At 46.1% G+C, this 13,509-nt stretch overlaps 1 protein-coding gene across 10 annotated transcripts in view; it reads left to right on the top strand.

Moving 5' to 3' along the window:
- The window catches only part of KATNIP (katanin interacting protein), a 181,443-nt gene that overhangs the window by 152,540 nt on the left and 15,394 nt on the right, over nt 1-13,509 (top strand). For 9 of the 10 annotated variants that reach the window (XM_073362645.2, XM_073362649.2, XM_073362647.2 and 6 more), the window contains 2 exons: nt 219-329; nt 5,076-5,215. In XM_073362645.2, coding sequence (XP_073218746.1) covers nt 219-329; nt 5,076-5,215 — 251 coding nt within the window. Of the gene's footprint in view, nt 1-218; nt 1,281-5,075; nt 5,216-13,509 lie in introns of all 10 variants that reach the window. The other variant, XR_012161174.2, reaches the window with a different exon arrangement.

The following is a 13,509-nucleotide window of genomic DNA, read 5'->3' as shown; positions in this document are numbered from 1 at the left end:
GTTACCCATGTAAATAAGGCTGTAGAAAAAAATGTATGATGTACTAAATAATGTGTGTCCCAGTAATTAAAGACAGTATCATAATGCATACACACAAGTGGGCAGAGCAAAGGTTGCACAGTCATTTATTCACCGTAGAGATTTACTATTCTCTTATAACTTTCTTCTGAAATAGAAAAAACGTTGGAATCAAAATTTTCCTTAATAACATCTTTCAGTTATTTTCCAGTTTCAGCTTCTAACGAGCTGGGGTGATCCATACTATATTGGTTTGAATGGACTAGAGTTGTATAACGAACATGGAGACAAAATCTTACTCACTGAAAACAGTATCCTTTACCAGACTGAGCTTCCCTTTATCTTGCATACACACTCTCTTCAGTCCTTGATGGACCCTATCCTACCATCATCTGCTGACCTATACAAAAAGTGCAGTATTACCTCTCCTGACTAACTGCTGTGATTGCTCTTGAGTTTTTGGTGATAATTATTGAGGCAGAATTTCATAATGTTGCTGCTTCATCAAGTGGCCTCTTCACATTCCGGCTCTTGGGATGGGCCTGGCAATGCAGCTTGGACTGGTGGATCCTTTTCATAGTAGTGCCCATTAGAGCATTCTCATGGCTCCTCCTGCCCCTCCCCTCACTGTTCTTGAATGTTCTGAAGGCAAAGCTATAGAAGGGAGGGGTTGGCTCCAGCTGCCTCAGTTCCTTACAACCACAGTAGCAGACGGACCAGGAATTTCACCAGCTTAAGATAACCTGGATTTGTTGGAACAGATTGTTCCCAGTGCCTGCTGATTGAGCTAGTTATCTATTTAGTTTAGTTAGACTAGAGCTGTTCATTTTGATTGTTTAATTTATTTTTATTATTTTACTTTTATTTTTTTTTGTTGGCTTGTGTGCCTTGGCACAGATTCACGGTTCCAAACTACCACTAAATGGAAAGAAATCGGGATGCAAGAGATGAGCTTCTTGAATGCAGTCAACAATGTTGGGCTTTTACCATGGTTACATTGGTCTGAGGCAGCCTCTTGCTCTCTTGGAGAGGAGCCTCCCTGGCTACAGCAGACACAAGCACACCTCTCAGAATGAAGACTGTCTTTATTCAAGCTCATACCTCTCTCAGGATTTTTGAATACTAAGAATGTCACCCTTTTATTTTTCTACAGCTTTTAACAGCTCACTCAGCAGCCCCCATTGCCCTTCTTCCTGCACCCAGAATATTTTTGAATGATGTTCTGGACCACAGAACCACACAAGTTTTCATTATTCTTCGGGGTAGGTACCTTCAATTTAGTAGCATAGTGGCTGGGGCTTTGTCTTGCAGTTTTCTCATGGTCCCATGTTTTTATAGCTTTAGCAGGGCAGCTCTTATTTTCAGCTGACTGTTGTACCTCCTTCACCAGCCTGTTCTCATTCTGTATAGCCTTACTCTGCAATATTTCAGATCTTTTTGCAGGGTGGCCACTTCAGCCTTTAGGCCCTCTAGTTCTTTATCCTTCTCCAAGTCAGACTTCAACCCTTGCTTGACATTAAGCTGGTTCTGGAGTATAGTTAGCTCCTTCTATAGCAATAAAGACTGCTGTTCCCGAGTCTCCTTTTCAGCTCTGAGGGGTTTTAGCCTCTGCTCCCACTTTATCACTTGCACTAAGAACCTTTCCCATAAAGAGCATGTCTCAGGGATTTCAGCCCAGTTCCCATCAGTCATAGCAGCCTTCTCCTCCAGTTCCCTCCAGCTCATTATTATATAGGTCTGCTGGGTACTACTGCCATTATTGCAGCTTCTTCTGTACACTGGTTCTGAGTGTTCATGCCATGGGATGCCTGGTCCTTTGACAAACAGCCAGTTGTCCTTCTTGGAAGGCCTTTCTGGAGCCTCGAGGGGTCAAACAACTCCCCTGTATCTACATCAGCTTCCCATTAATCAACTTCTGCGCTCAGCATGTGAATGCAGGTCTCCACCCATGTTTTAGTATCCTGGTCACACCATCCTTCACAGTCCTGGACCAGTTTTCACTGCAACACAGCTTCTTCTGCCACAGTGTATAGGCTAATGCTTCATTGGCCAGTTTCAGGAGCTCACTAGCCTTAGTCTCCAGCTTCTTTTCCCTCTGGGTAACCCACTGCTCCAAGGTATGATTGACACTCAAACTCCAGCTTCTGCTTCAAAGCTTCTTCCCTTGTTCTGCTCAAGAAAAGGATCTCTCTCCCTTCCTTTGTACTTTTCCTTCAGCATATTCCCTCACATCCCTGCAGTGGGAGGAGCAGTTCTCCAAAATTAGCAGATACACTAAGTCTTTCAGACTTTTGTCCTGGTTGAGATCCCTAACTCAAGATTTCCATTTTCTTCTGCTCCTCCACACATGTGCTCCTTTAGGGTGTTCTCACTCTCTAATCCAGTGGTGGGCAACCTGCGGTCTGCGGGCCGCACATGGCCCATCAGGGTAATCCACTGGTAGGCCACGAGACCGTTTGTTTACATTGACCATCCACAGGCATGGCCGCGAGCAGCTCCCAGTGGATTACCCTGATAGGCTGTGTGCAGCCCGTAGGTGGCAGGTTGCTCACCACTGCTCTGACCATTCCACCTTGGTATTGAGATGTAGCTCCTGGTGCAGTTCTTCCTGAAGTAACCCCTCATCCTCCACAATAGTGATACCAGTTCTACCCAGCTGTCCACTGATTTAAACAAATTGGCTTTCTGTCTCTCTAGCTGGAGAGGCTTGTAACTGGTTATGTAGAGAGTGGTTCCAAGAAACATTTTCTCAAGAGCAGATTCCTTGAGAGTCCTCATTGCTGTGAGTCTGAATGGGACGAGGAAGAGTCAGCAGTTTGTTTCTGCTGGCAGATTGGTAGCTCCAGTTACTCAGGAGAAAATGCTGCAGATCTCAAAAATGCAGCATGGCCCACTAAACTCTGTTTTCACAGGAAACCATGGTTTCCAGAAGTTGCAAGAATTGGAAGGCTGAGATTTTTTGGATGGTCTCAAAACTTTGGGAGAACCAATGATTTAAACTTCTGAAAGTGATCCAAGATCAGGAAGACTTTTCCTAAATCTGTCTTGTAAAAAAAGAGCTTGTGGTTGAATGGTCCCTGTAAAGAAGTCTGAAACCTCTTCTCCTGACTGATGATAATATTAGAATATAGTGTCTTGACAAGCATGGCAGACTGTTCCCCTTGCTGAGGAAGTATTTATTTATCTGCAGACAAAAATACTGCATTACTTATTACAAAACCACAAGCCAATGTAAAGTTAAGGCATTTAATAGTACATACCATCTACTTCTCTGTCCAGAGACACATGTCACCTTACCACTAGAACAGTAAGTCATAGTAAATAAACTCTTACTTTTATAAGAAGATCATTCAGGCAGTGATAGATTTGAATCTTCACGCTTCAGACATCTCTGAGCATATTCACAGAGGTATGGGAACAATTGTGGCTCAAGTCAGAACCAAAGAAATTCATTTGTTCCCTTATTTAGTTGTCAAAGACAAGATACAGAACTGAATTGCAACAGACAACAAACACCGGCATTAGGGTGCTGTTATCTTTCAGATTTATGCTAAATCATGACAAGAGCAGCCTCACACCCACTCATTCACTGATGTGCCTGGGATTACTCATACAGACCACCATTGGGCAAATGGTTATCAAAACTATAAAGGTATGGCATTCTAGATCCAAAGCTCAAAGAGATCATAAAAGCCTGCTCGGACCCCTGGGGATGATTATTTTTTCCATGGACATCCCCTGAACTGAGTTGCACACAAGGAACCTTCCTAAATTCATCCTAAAAAAACTGGGTCCATCACAGAGAGTATGGAGAGGAAACTCTCATCTGTGAAGATGGAACTGTGTTTATGAAGTCAGAGATACCTACTTTGAAATCAGTGGGAGTTAGGCATATCTAATCCATGTATCAGAGTAACAGCCGTGTTAGTCTGTATTCGCAAAAAGAAAAGGAGTACTTGTGGCACCTTAGAGACTAACCAATTTATTTATTTATTTATTTATTTATATATGACTTTATTTATTTATTTATTTATTTAAACTGGTTAGTCTCTAAGGTGCCACAAGTACTCCTTTTCTTTTTGCTAATCCGTGTAGGCATTTTCAAAAATCATAATAGGCTCCTAAATACTAGGCCAAACACCCCCTTCCCCATATGCTGGAGATGTCCTTAGGTAGTGAGCGTGCACCTATTCCTTGCCAGGTCTGGCATTTGCCTCCTTTGCTTATGGAGGTCCAGAAACTCCTGGCACAAAACTGAATTACACAGGAGTTTTGTAGCCATTTCTATACAGGAATATTAGGCATGGGAATGTGTACAGACCAATGGGCTAAATGTAGTGAGAAACATAAGGGAATTCAACAACAACAATGAAACAGCAGAATCCCTTCTCCTGCCTCTGGAGGTGCCCAAAACCTTTAGCTCCTCCACCCAAGGCCTCTAATCCCACTGGTGGGGCACATAAAGCTGAGCTGCACTAGCCTGGTGAGGTGTACTGCTCTCTGGTGGCTGCTCAATCTGAGCCTCCAGCCTGGTGGGGCGCTGCTTTTTGACTGCTTGGTCATCACCTGCCCTCAGGATACTAGCGAGTCTGAGTCTGAAGTGCTCGCAACTTGTCCTTTCCCCCAGACTCATGCATACCCACACCAAGGGAAACACAATCCTTCCTCTTTCCACCAAAGCGCCTCCCACACACACACACACACACATACTACAGACAAGATGGCACCCACCCCCCAGTTCGTCCCAGCTGCCATGGACTCCTCTGACCTCTTGTCCCTGTAGGCCACTGATCCTCCAGGACTTGGCTGCTCGCACTTAGGTGCCATCTGCTGGTTTATTCCAATACCTTTGAAAATCTGGCCCTAAATTCTTCAGTTAACTGACAAGGTCACCAATAAATGTCCTCCAATCAGCCTAGCTGTAGGAAGGATTTTATAATTTATACTGCTAAAGAGAATACATTTATGACAAAGTTTGGTAGAAAAAACATAGGTTGTAAAATGATGGTTTTTTTGACTCTTCCTGTTTGGTTAGTTAAGCTTAAGTTTTGTTTCAGACATTGCTGCTTTTCCAGACAGTGTCAACATTTTAGAGGGGGTGTGTGGAGATATCCGAACTCCAGACAAACTGATTGACAGAGTTAATGACAGTGGTGATGGCAGACACATGTGGCTTGCACCTATTCTTCCTGGTTTGGTATGAATACTTTTCTGTTTTCACCTCTTCATTACATCTGAGTGCTCTGTATGTCTCATGTGTGCAAAGATATAGATATACAAACATGTGTGTGTATGTGTATGCTTTTTAAAGTGAGGTTAGTGCCAGTGAAAAGTTCTGGACTGACACCTTTCAAAACGAAATCCTCTGTCTCCTGAAGTGCTACAGCATGGACAACAGCAATGTAGGTTTCCTCACACTGTGACCCCCCTTCCACCCCACCTCCCCATGCCTGCACTCTGACATGGAGGCATCACTTCTAGCAACAGGGTATGTAGATCCTTGGCCTCTCAGCTGAGACTACCAACAAGGGAGGCAGATGCATGTGTCTTGTGCAGTGGACACCTGTCCACTGAGAGGTGGGCTCAGAACACCAACTCATTTAATGTAAGCCAATGGTTAAGACTTTTGGTGTCTGCTGAACTGCTCTGAATTGAAAATAGTGAACAAGAAGGGACAGGCAGAGTGTTCCATGTCCCAAGGTTCTGAGTAATCCATCCCCTTCTAGTAGCATCATTTTAAAATTGTGTGTGGTTTCTAATATCTGAAAGGGAAAAGAAGATAAACCAGACTAGTTCTGGCCTACGTTTAACTTTTGGGGATGAACCATTTTGCACACCTGTATCGTGGACATTTACATTTCTCTACTTAACCTTTCAGAATTGGGCAGGTTAGAAGTTTCCAAAGAAGGTCTAACATGAGATCTGATGTTGGCTATTATGTTGGGGAAATCCTGACTTAGGGCTTGACTACATGGTGGGGTGACCACCCGTCCCGAATTGGGCAGGACAGTCCTGAAATGCAAAGTTCAAGACCTGGTCCCGGACTAAATGACTCCAGGACAGCCTTTGTCCTGGATTCCCTGCAGTGCTGCTCCGCACCCGCCCCAGGCTCAGGGGTGGCACTAACCTCTTTCCAGTGAGGGGTGCTGAGGTGGGCCTTTATCCCCCCTAATCATGAGGCCCTGCAACTGCTCCTCCTCTTTCCCCTGAGGCCCCGCTCCCTGGCCAAGGTGGAAGTCAGTGCTGGGCCATAGTAAGAGCTGTCCAGGGAGCCCCGGACCCTCCACCTGCCCTGGGTGGGGTGTTGGGGTGCCCAAAAGCCACCCCCAGACCATGTCTCGACAACCCGGGGCACACTACCCAGGGCAGCTGGAGGATTCGGGGCTCCCCACAGCGACCTGGGCTCCCTGAGTGGCTCTTACCAAGGCCTAGCTCTGGCTTCCAGTCTGACCAGGGGGCAGGGTCTCAGGGAAAAGAGGAGGGGCAGGGAGTGGGGCCACAAAGACTGGTGGGGCTCCTGCATGTAGGGTTGCCAACTGTCTAATCACACAAACCCAAACACCTGTGCCCTGGCCCTGCCATGAGGCTCCACTCCTGCCCCACCCCTTCTCCGAGGCCCTGCTCTGCTCATTCCATCCCTCCCTCCCTCCATTGCTCGCTCTCCCACACTCTCACTTTCACCGGGCTGGGGCTGAGGGGTTCAGAGTGTGGGAGGGGGTTCTGGGCTGATCCTGGGGCAGAGAGTTGGGGTACAGGAGGGGGTGCAAGCTGTGGGAGGGAGTTTGGGTGCAGGAGGGGGCCCAGGGCAGGGGATTGGGGTAGGGGGTGCTGTCTCTGGGAGGGAGTTTGGGTGCAGGAGGGGCTCAGGGCTGGGGCAGGGGGTGGGGATGGAGGAGGGGGGTGGGGTGCTGGCTCTGGGAGAGAGCTTGGGTGCGGGAGGGTGCTCAGAGCTGGGGTAGGAGGTTGGGGTGCAGGCTCCAGCCAGGCAGCATTTAACTCAGGCAGCTCCTGGTCAGCGGCGCAGCGGGGCTAAGGCAGGCTGCAGCCCCTGAGGGAGGGGCAGGGGGCTCTGCACACCGCTCCGAGCGCCAACTCCACAGCTCCTATTGGCCGGGAACTGCAGCCAATGGGAGCTAAGTAAGAGGTGCTTGCAGACAGGGGTGGCGCGTGGAGCCCCCTGCCCCTCCCTCAGGGGCTGCAGGGGTGTGTTGTCCGCTTCCGGGTGCAGCCTGGGGCCAGGGCAGTCAGGAAGCCTGCCTTAGCCCCGCTGTGCCGCCTGACTTATAGCAGCCTAAAATCTCCCAGATTGGCTACAGTAGCCTCCGGGAGACAGAGCCCGATTCCATGAGACTCCTGGTGAAACCGGGAGGGTTGGCAACCTACCTGCTTGTGTCTCACTTTTGCCTTTTGAAAAGGTGGTCACCCTAGTAATGCGCACTGCAGAGGTGTGATTTGTAAAGTGCACTAATTTGCCATGCAGTAGTTGGTCTGTGTAGGCCCTGCTGGTGTGCACTAGGGAACTTTTAGTGCATACCAGCAGGGCTTACCCAGACCAATTACTGTGTGACACATTAGTCCCCTTTAGAAATCACAGCCCCGTTGTGCACATTGCTACTCCATTGTAGACAAGCCCTCCGAATGTTAAAAGTTACAATTATAAACTTAAGCTGTCAATTAATGAGAAATTTCAAATACAAAAAAAGAAAACAGCTTGGGAAATTATACAAACAGCATTACATGTTGCAGTGCAGTGGATATAAATGAGGTAATGCCTCCAGATATGTAGGAATTCTTGGATATCTGCATTTCTTGGGGTAATGAAAAACGCAAGACTAATTGCAATACCATACTCTTGTAAGTATGCAATATACCTGAAACGCCACAGTCATGTGCATGTTATTCCTTATACAATTACCTCTTCTCCCGGATGTGCTCTTTCTTCTGTAAATGCTGTGCAGTGGAGACCTTTTCCTGACTTCTTTGGCCCCAGACTTTGCCTTCATGGCTGTGCCAAAGAATCTTGATTTCTTTGTAGCAGTGTAGTTGGTTGTGCTGGAGTACCACAAGGTGGATGTATTTATTCCCTCTGGTGCATGCATCTCTTCTGCTTTGGGATTGGAGTCTTGTTTCACAAAGCTCTTGGGACCTCCAGTTTGCTCTTGGTGAGAATATTATCTGTACCATACACCTCTGAAGAGGACATCCTTCATAACAATAGTTACAGCCCAGTCATAGTCAGGTACAGTCCAAATGGCCAATTCTCTGTAAACTGTAGTCCATATGGGAAATGTGATGTGGGCAGTGATTTTATCCACATTGTCAATCTCAAGTCATGTCTGTTTCCGTCTCTTACAGGCCACTATCCTGTTTGTATTTCCCCAGCTCTCTTTTGCATCACTGTTATGACTCACCAGGTGTTCATTCACCTGACTATAACTAATGGTATTCATCTAATCTAAAAACAGCATCCATTGCAGGCCATCTGTCTTTTTCAGAGAATTTGCAAAACTGTTACCTGAAGTTTTGTATGTACTTGAAACCAGATTTGTCCCTCACTCATGTCTGATCTTGAAGAACAAAATTATGGTCAATTATAATTTTTTCTTGACCTGCCATTCAGAGCTGGTCCTCATTTGCGCAATCTTGCAGTTTCTGATCATCTAAAACTCCTCAGTACACCTTCTGAGTAGGTTGCACTGCTTGCTACTCTCCCACAAGTGGGAATATACAGAGGCCACACAAAGAAGGGGAGGATACTTACCAGTAACTGTCATTCTTCCAGAGCATTCCCTCTGCATATTCACAGTCCCTGCCAACCTTCCCCACTTCTTCAGAGTTCCAGGTGAAGAATTCTGAAATTAGGAAACAAACTGAGCATGGTTTGTGCCATGCTTCCTTTTGTACCTTCAGAATCCAGAAGGGGCAAATGGCCCTAAGGGACTGCTCTCTAGTCCACAGCTCGACCCCAGGATGCATCGGTCCCACAAGTGTGAATATGCAAAGGCCACACTCTCAAAGAACAACAGTTACCAGTAAGTAACTGTAAAATGTTTCCAGCATTCAGTGGAAGGTCACACTCCCAAACTTGTTTTGCCTGTGCAGTCTCTACTTCTGGGATGAGAAAACATCAGAGCAATTAACTTAGTGATGCTTTTGCACAGACTGAGGTGCCATAGTGTGCAGATCTTCCATTCGGTCTCTGAATCCTTGGGTCATCTGTTCTATCTGGAGTTTCAGGAGGCTTTGATTCCCCTGTTGGAGCCTTTTGGTAGAAAAGAGAGACCATTTTAACAAGTACTCTTGCAAAGAAGAGAGCCCTAAGCAGGAAGTAAGGAGGTCAAGAGAGTTGAATTGATCACTTTCTAGGCGCAGGGGAGACTCTGGTTCTGACCATATTTCTATGCCACGTTTCTGTGCAGGGCTTTGTTCTCAACCTTCAGATTCAATATGCTTGGATCCACTGAAGCATCAGGTCTGGTGTTCAAGTGATTATTTAGTTCCACACCAGGTCTAATACCCGCCAAGCCAATGCTAAAGTTAGAAACTATTATGAGGATTGAGGAAGGATTTAATTCTGGGACTTGGAGCAAAATCTTTACAGATCCATCAGGATTTGCACTGAGAGGTTCCTCTGATCCGTTGTCTGGATGGAAGGTGCCTCAAATGAGGTTTAGGTCAGATCCATATGAATCTTTGAGATAGATGCCCACGCTTCAGTTAACACTCAGCAAACCAACTGCTTCATTTGTTCTCAGAGAGGATGAGTGTCCAATGTCAGATACCTCTGAATCACCTGGCCCTGGTTCTCTTATCATTCCCCCAGAGCAGAGTCCTGTATTTTCCCTTACATCTCCGCAACTGTATGGGGAACTACTGTTCCATCTCGTGTTACTCATGGTCAGTGTTCAGCTTACATGCCAGTATGGTCTTAATTTCACAGTTAGGGCTGTTAGAGCACCTTCTCCTAGATCGAAACAGTCTGGTGGACCTCACCCACCTGAAAAACAAGTTGCTTGAGAGCCATCATCTCCTTGAAGCTTCTGTGCTTCCATCAGCACTGGAGTTAACATTTTTGACTGTAGAGGACTTGGAGGATGTCAGGTGGTGAAAGAGATTCCTGGATGAATGAATGAATTCTCATTACCTTTTCCTCTTACGCTCCAGATGACAACAAAGCTTTGGAGATTCTTGTGGCTGCAATTCCAAGGAAGTTGTATAAATTATTCAGTGTTTTCCAATCCAAGGAAAGAGGAAGGTGTCCTTACCGATTCTTAAAGGCCTTAAGGATTTTGCCTTGGTGTCTGCAAGTATCCAGCCTTTGTGCCTTCCAATTTCAAGAAGTCTGATAGGACGTACCAGGACCTGCAACAGGATTTAAATATTTTTCTTTCCCCTTCCCTGTTCTGAGGACTGTGCAGATGTTTGCCTCTGCAGATAGACCTCTGTAGTTCCCCTCCCTCCATCCCCCAGTGCAATAAAGCATCTAGAAGTTTGTGTATTTTATTGGGAAAAGTGTACTCACTTGCTTGGCTCCTTGAGTGACATTCGCCTCCGAGCTCAAGGCGTTTGCATCACTAAAGTCCCACTTAAACCCTCTCAACTACAATGAATCAAATTGATTTGAATATAAATTGCCTAATGTTCCTCTTCCCTCTAATCTCTGTCAGCTTGCCTGCCAGCCCCTAGACTGTGAGTTCTTCAGAGGAGGGACTATCCTTGAGTGTTTGGAAAGTGTCTAGCACACAGTGGGTACTACCATAAATAAATGAATGATAAGTACAACTAAGCCCGTCAGAATCATCTGGCTTTTTGTGGAGATGTCCAAGGGGAAAACAATAACAGTTGAAGGCTATGAAAATGGACTGCCAATACCAGACAGACCAGTAGTGCCTCAGAAGGGACTAAGCACCACCAATTAAATCATCCCCTCTTTATATTTTTGGAGTTGCCAAATATCCATCCTTTCTCCCCTTTCTTTCCCAGTGCAGCTCCATGGAGAGCAGTCCAGAGGGGCTGCTGACATTTAGCCCCTGCAGTGCAGCTGTCCGGGGAGGAAGAGGTTGATGGAAGTGGTTGCCTCTAGCTCCCAAGAGAACTCCTTCTTCCAGTGAAAGTATTGAACAGTGCAGAGACCAGCACATGTTCACAGGCTGCCTTTTCAATTCCCTTTGAGGCTAAAGAAGATTAGCCCCAAAGTGTCTGAACACAGCCTCAGTATAGAGCTCCATGCCTTCCTTAGGTGCTGTGGCAGTGGGAAAGGGAAGCAGAGCTGTCCAGTGTCCTGCAAATTTAAACAGGAGCAGAGGCAGCAAGTGTGTAGGAAGAGGGAAATGGATGGTTAGCAGCCCAGTGGTGAAGGGCTGGGCCTCTCACGCAGCATCGGCGCCTAGCAGGGAGATTCGGGAGCTCAGTGAGGGATGGCCTTTGGCTTGTCAGGTCTGACAGTGGCAGCTGAGTGGCTGGAGCCACTAGCTTCTTTTCAGGAGAGGGGAGGGAGGGAGGGAGCTAAGGTGGGGCCTTTCGCCTATGTCCTTGTTGGGAGGAATGGTAAAGAGCAGGAAAGGGGAAGGCGCAGAGTGACTGGAGCTCCACCATTTGCTTTGGGCACCAGCTGCTACTGAGGGGGACTTGGAGCGAGAGAAGAGACAGGCTGGTTACCTCAATGACTTCCCTCTGTAATGTTTCCATTATGGCAATATGTAAAGCTGGTACTTGGCATTTGAACCATGCCTGATGAAGCATTCCTCTTTCCATTGAGATGCCAGTCTGATTACTGATTTGAGAGAGTAGTGCTTCAGTTTCTGTTTAATTAAATCTCCTTAGCCCTCCCTCTGTAGCTGTCTACTGCTTGCTAATCTCCCTAATAACTGGGAGTTAGCAAAACCCATTTCATGATAGTAAAAGGAAAATAACTCACCAGTAGCTGGAGTTCCCCTAATATATATGTATCTGTGTACATCCACATAGCTCTTTCCTCCTTCCCCTCTTCTTTGGAGGGTGGTTAGTGTCAGGAAGAGGAAGCAAGCTGATCCTGCGGGGTGTGAAAAGGGCAGTCTCTGTAATGGAATCTCTTGGAATGCTGGACCAAATCTTTGGAATGCATGTGCCTCCTAATGGTCAGGCTGCTTTGAACTGTTCCAGGGACCTACCAAAGCAAGTGTGCCCCTCTTTAACTGGAGATCTGCAACACATTCAGCAAACTTCTCTTTTCTGTTAAATAATCTTCCTTTTTTCTTTATGCCTTGTATTTAATCAGGCAGAGTAGTTCTGTCTTGGGGTAAGATAGATATTTGGTTGGTCGGAATGATTCATTTCTCCATCTCTGATAGCTGTTTTACTATTAATATATACGAATAGCCAGCAAATTAATTATTGTACCTGAATGTAACTGTCACAAGGCAGAGTCTATGCTGGGTGGAGGGAAGGGCAGGGGGCTTGGCTGGCTTGGTTTTTCTCAATTGCAGGACAGATCAGATATTTTACTAAACTGCACCAGATGTAGCCAGTCCAAGAATCAAGGCAACAAAAATGTGGCTTAAAAGCCACTGTTGAGCCACCTTGGGCCCAACCACCCCCATGAACCTGGCCCAGTGTCTTCAGTGGAGTACTTCCTATCTTTAATTGTGTAGCTGAGAGCAGAATCAGTCCCCTGAGCTCCCAGGTAAATTAGAAAGCTGAGCCAGTATATTAAATACCACCATTAATCTTCTCACAGGCAAGGCAGTGTCAGATCTATATTTCAGGTGGATTCAGAAAATAAAAAACTCAGTGTCAGCATCTGGCAACCTAAAGTTACAGAAACCAGATTTACAGTAGTATATACTTAATTGCCGCCTTAGAAAGCATATTAAAACCCCAAGAATGTGAGTAAAGACCCCTGAGGCATGACAACACCATCCCTTCTTAAAGATAACCAGAAATACTGTTTCTTTAAAGAGATTGTCCTGGAAAAGTTAGCTCTCCCTGTGGAGAATGTATTCATGGAACCAGACTCTCCCTGAAGCCCAAAGATAGAATCCTAGCAAGAAATAAGAGTAGAACAATATATTGAAAAGATACAATATTATTATTTTCAACTTTTAAAAATAGGCTTGCATACTCCTGAGATCAGTGAACTGCTTCAGAACATGTGGCAAGGCTTATCCATGGTCTATTGCTAAACTTACCTGAATTACAGTAGTGCTGAGGAGGTCCCAGTCATGGATCAGAACCCTGTGGTGCTAGGTGCTGTACAAACACAGAACACAGGGACAGTCCCTACCCCAAAGAGCTTACAGTCTGAATATGAGACAAGAGACAACAGGCTGACGCAACCAACAGAGGGGGAGCACACGGAAGCAATGTGACGATCCTAGCCAGCCATGTTAAGTTTTTAGTCAGCCTCAGGGCAAAGCGGAGTTTTAAGGGATCTGAAAGAGGACAATGAGGTAGCTTTACAAATGTTATGAGGAGTAGTTCCTGGGCAAAAGGGGCAGCATGCAACACAGCACC

Source organism: Lepidochelys kempii, chromosome 10 (genome assembly GCF_965140285.1).
Source record: "Lepidochelys kempii isolate rLepKem1 chromosome 10, rLepKem1.hap1, whole genome shotgun sequence".
In the NCBI taxonomy this organism is placed as follows: Eukaryota; Metazoa; Chordata; order Testudines; family Cheloniidae; genus Lepidochelys; species Lepidochelys kempii.
This window is presented reverse-complemented; position numbering and strand designations above follow the sequence as displayed.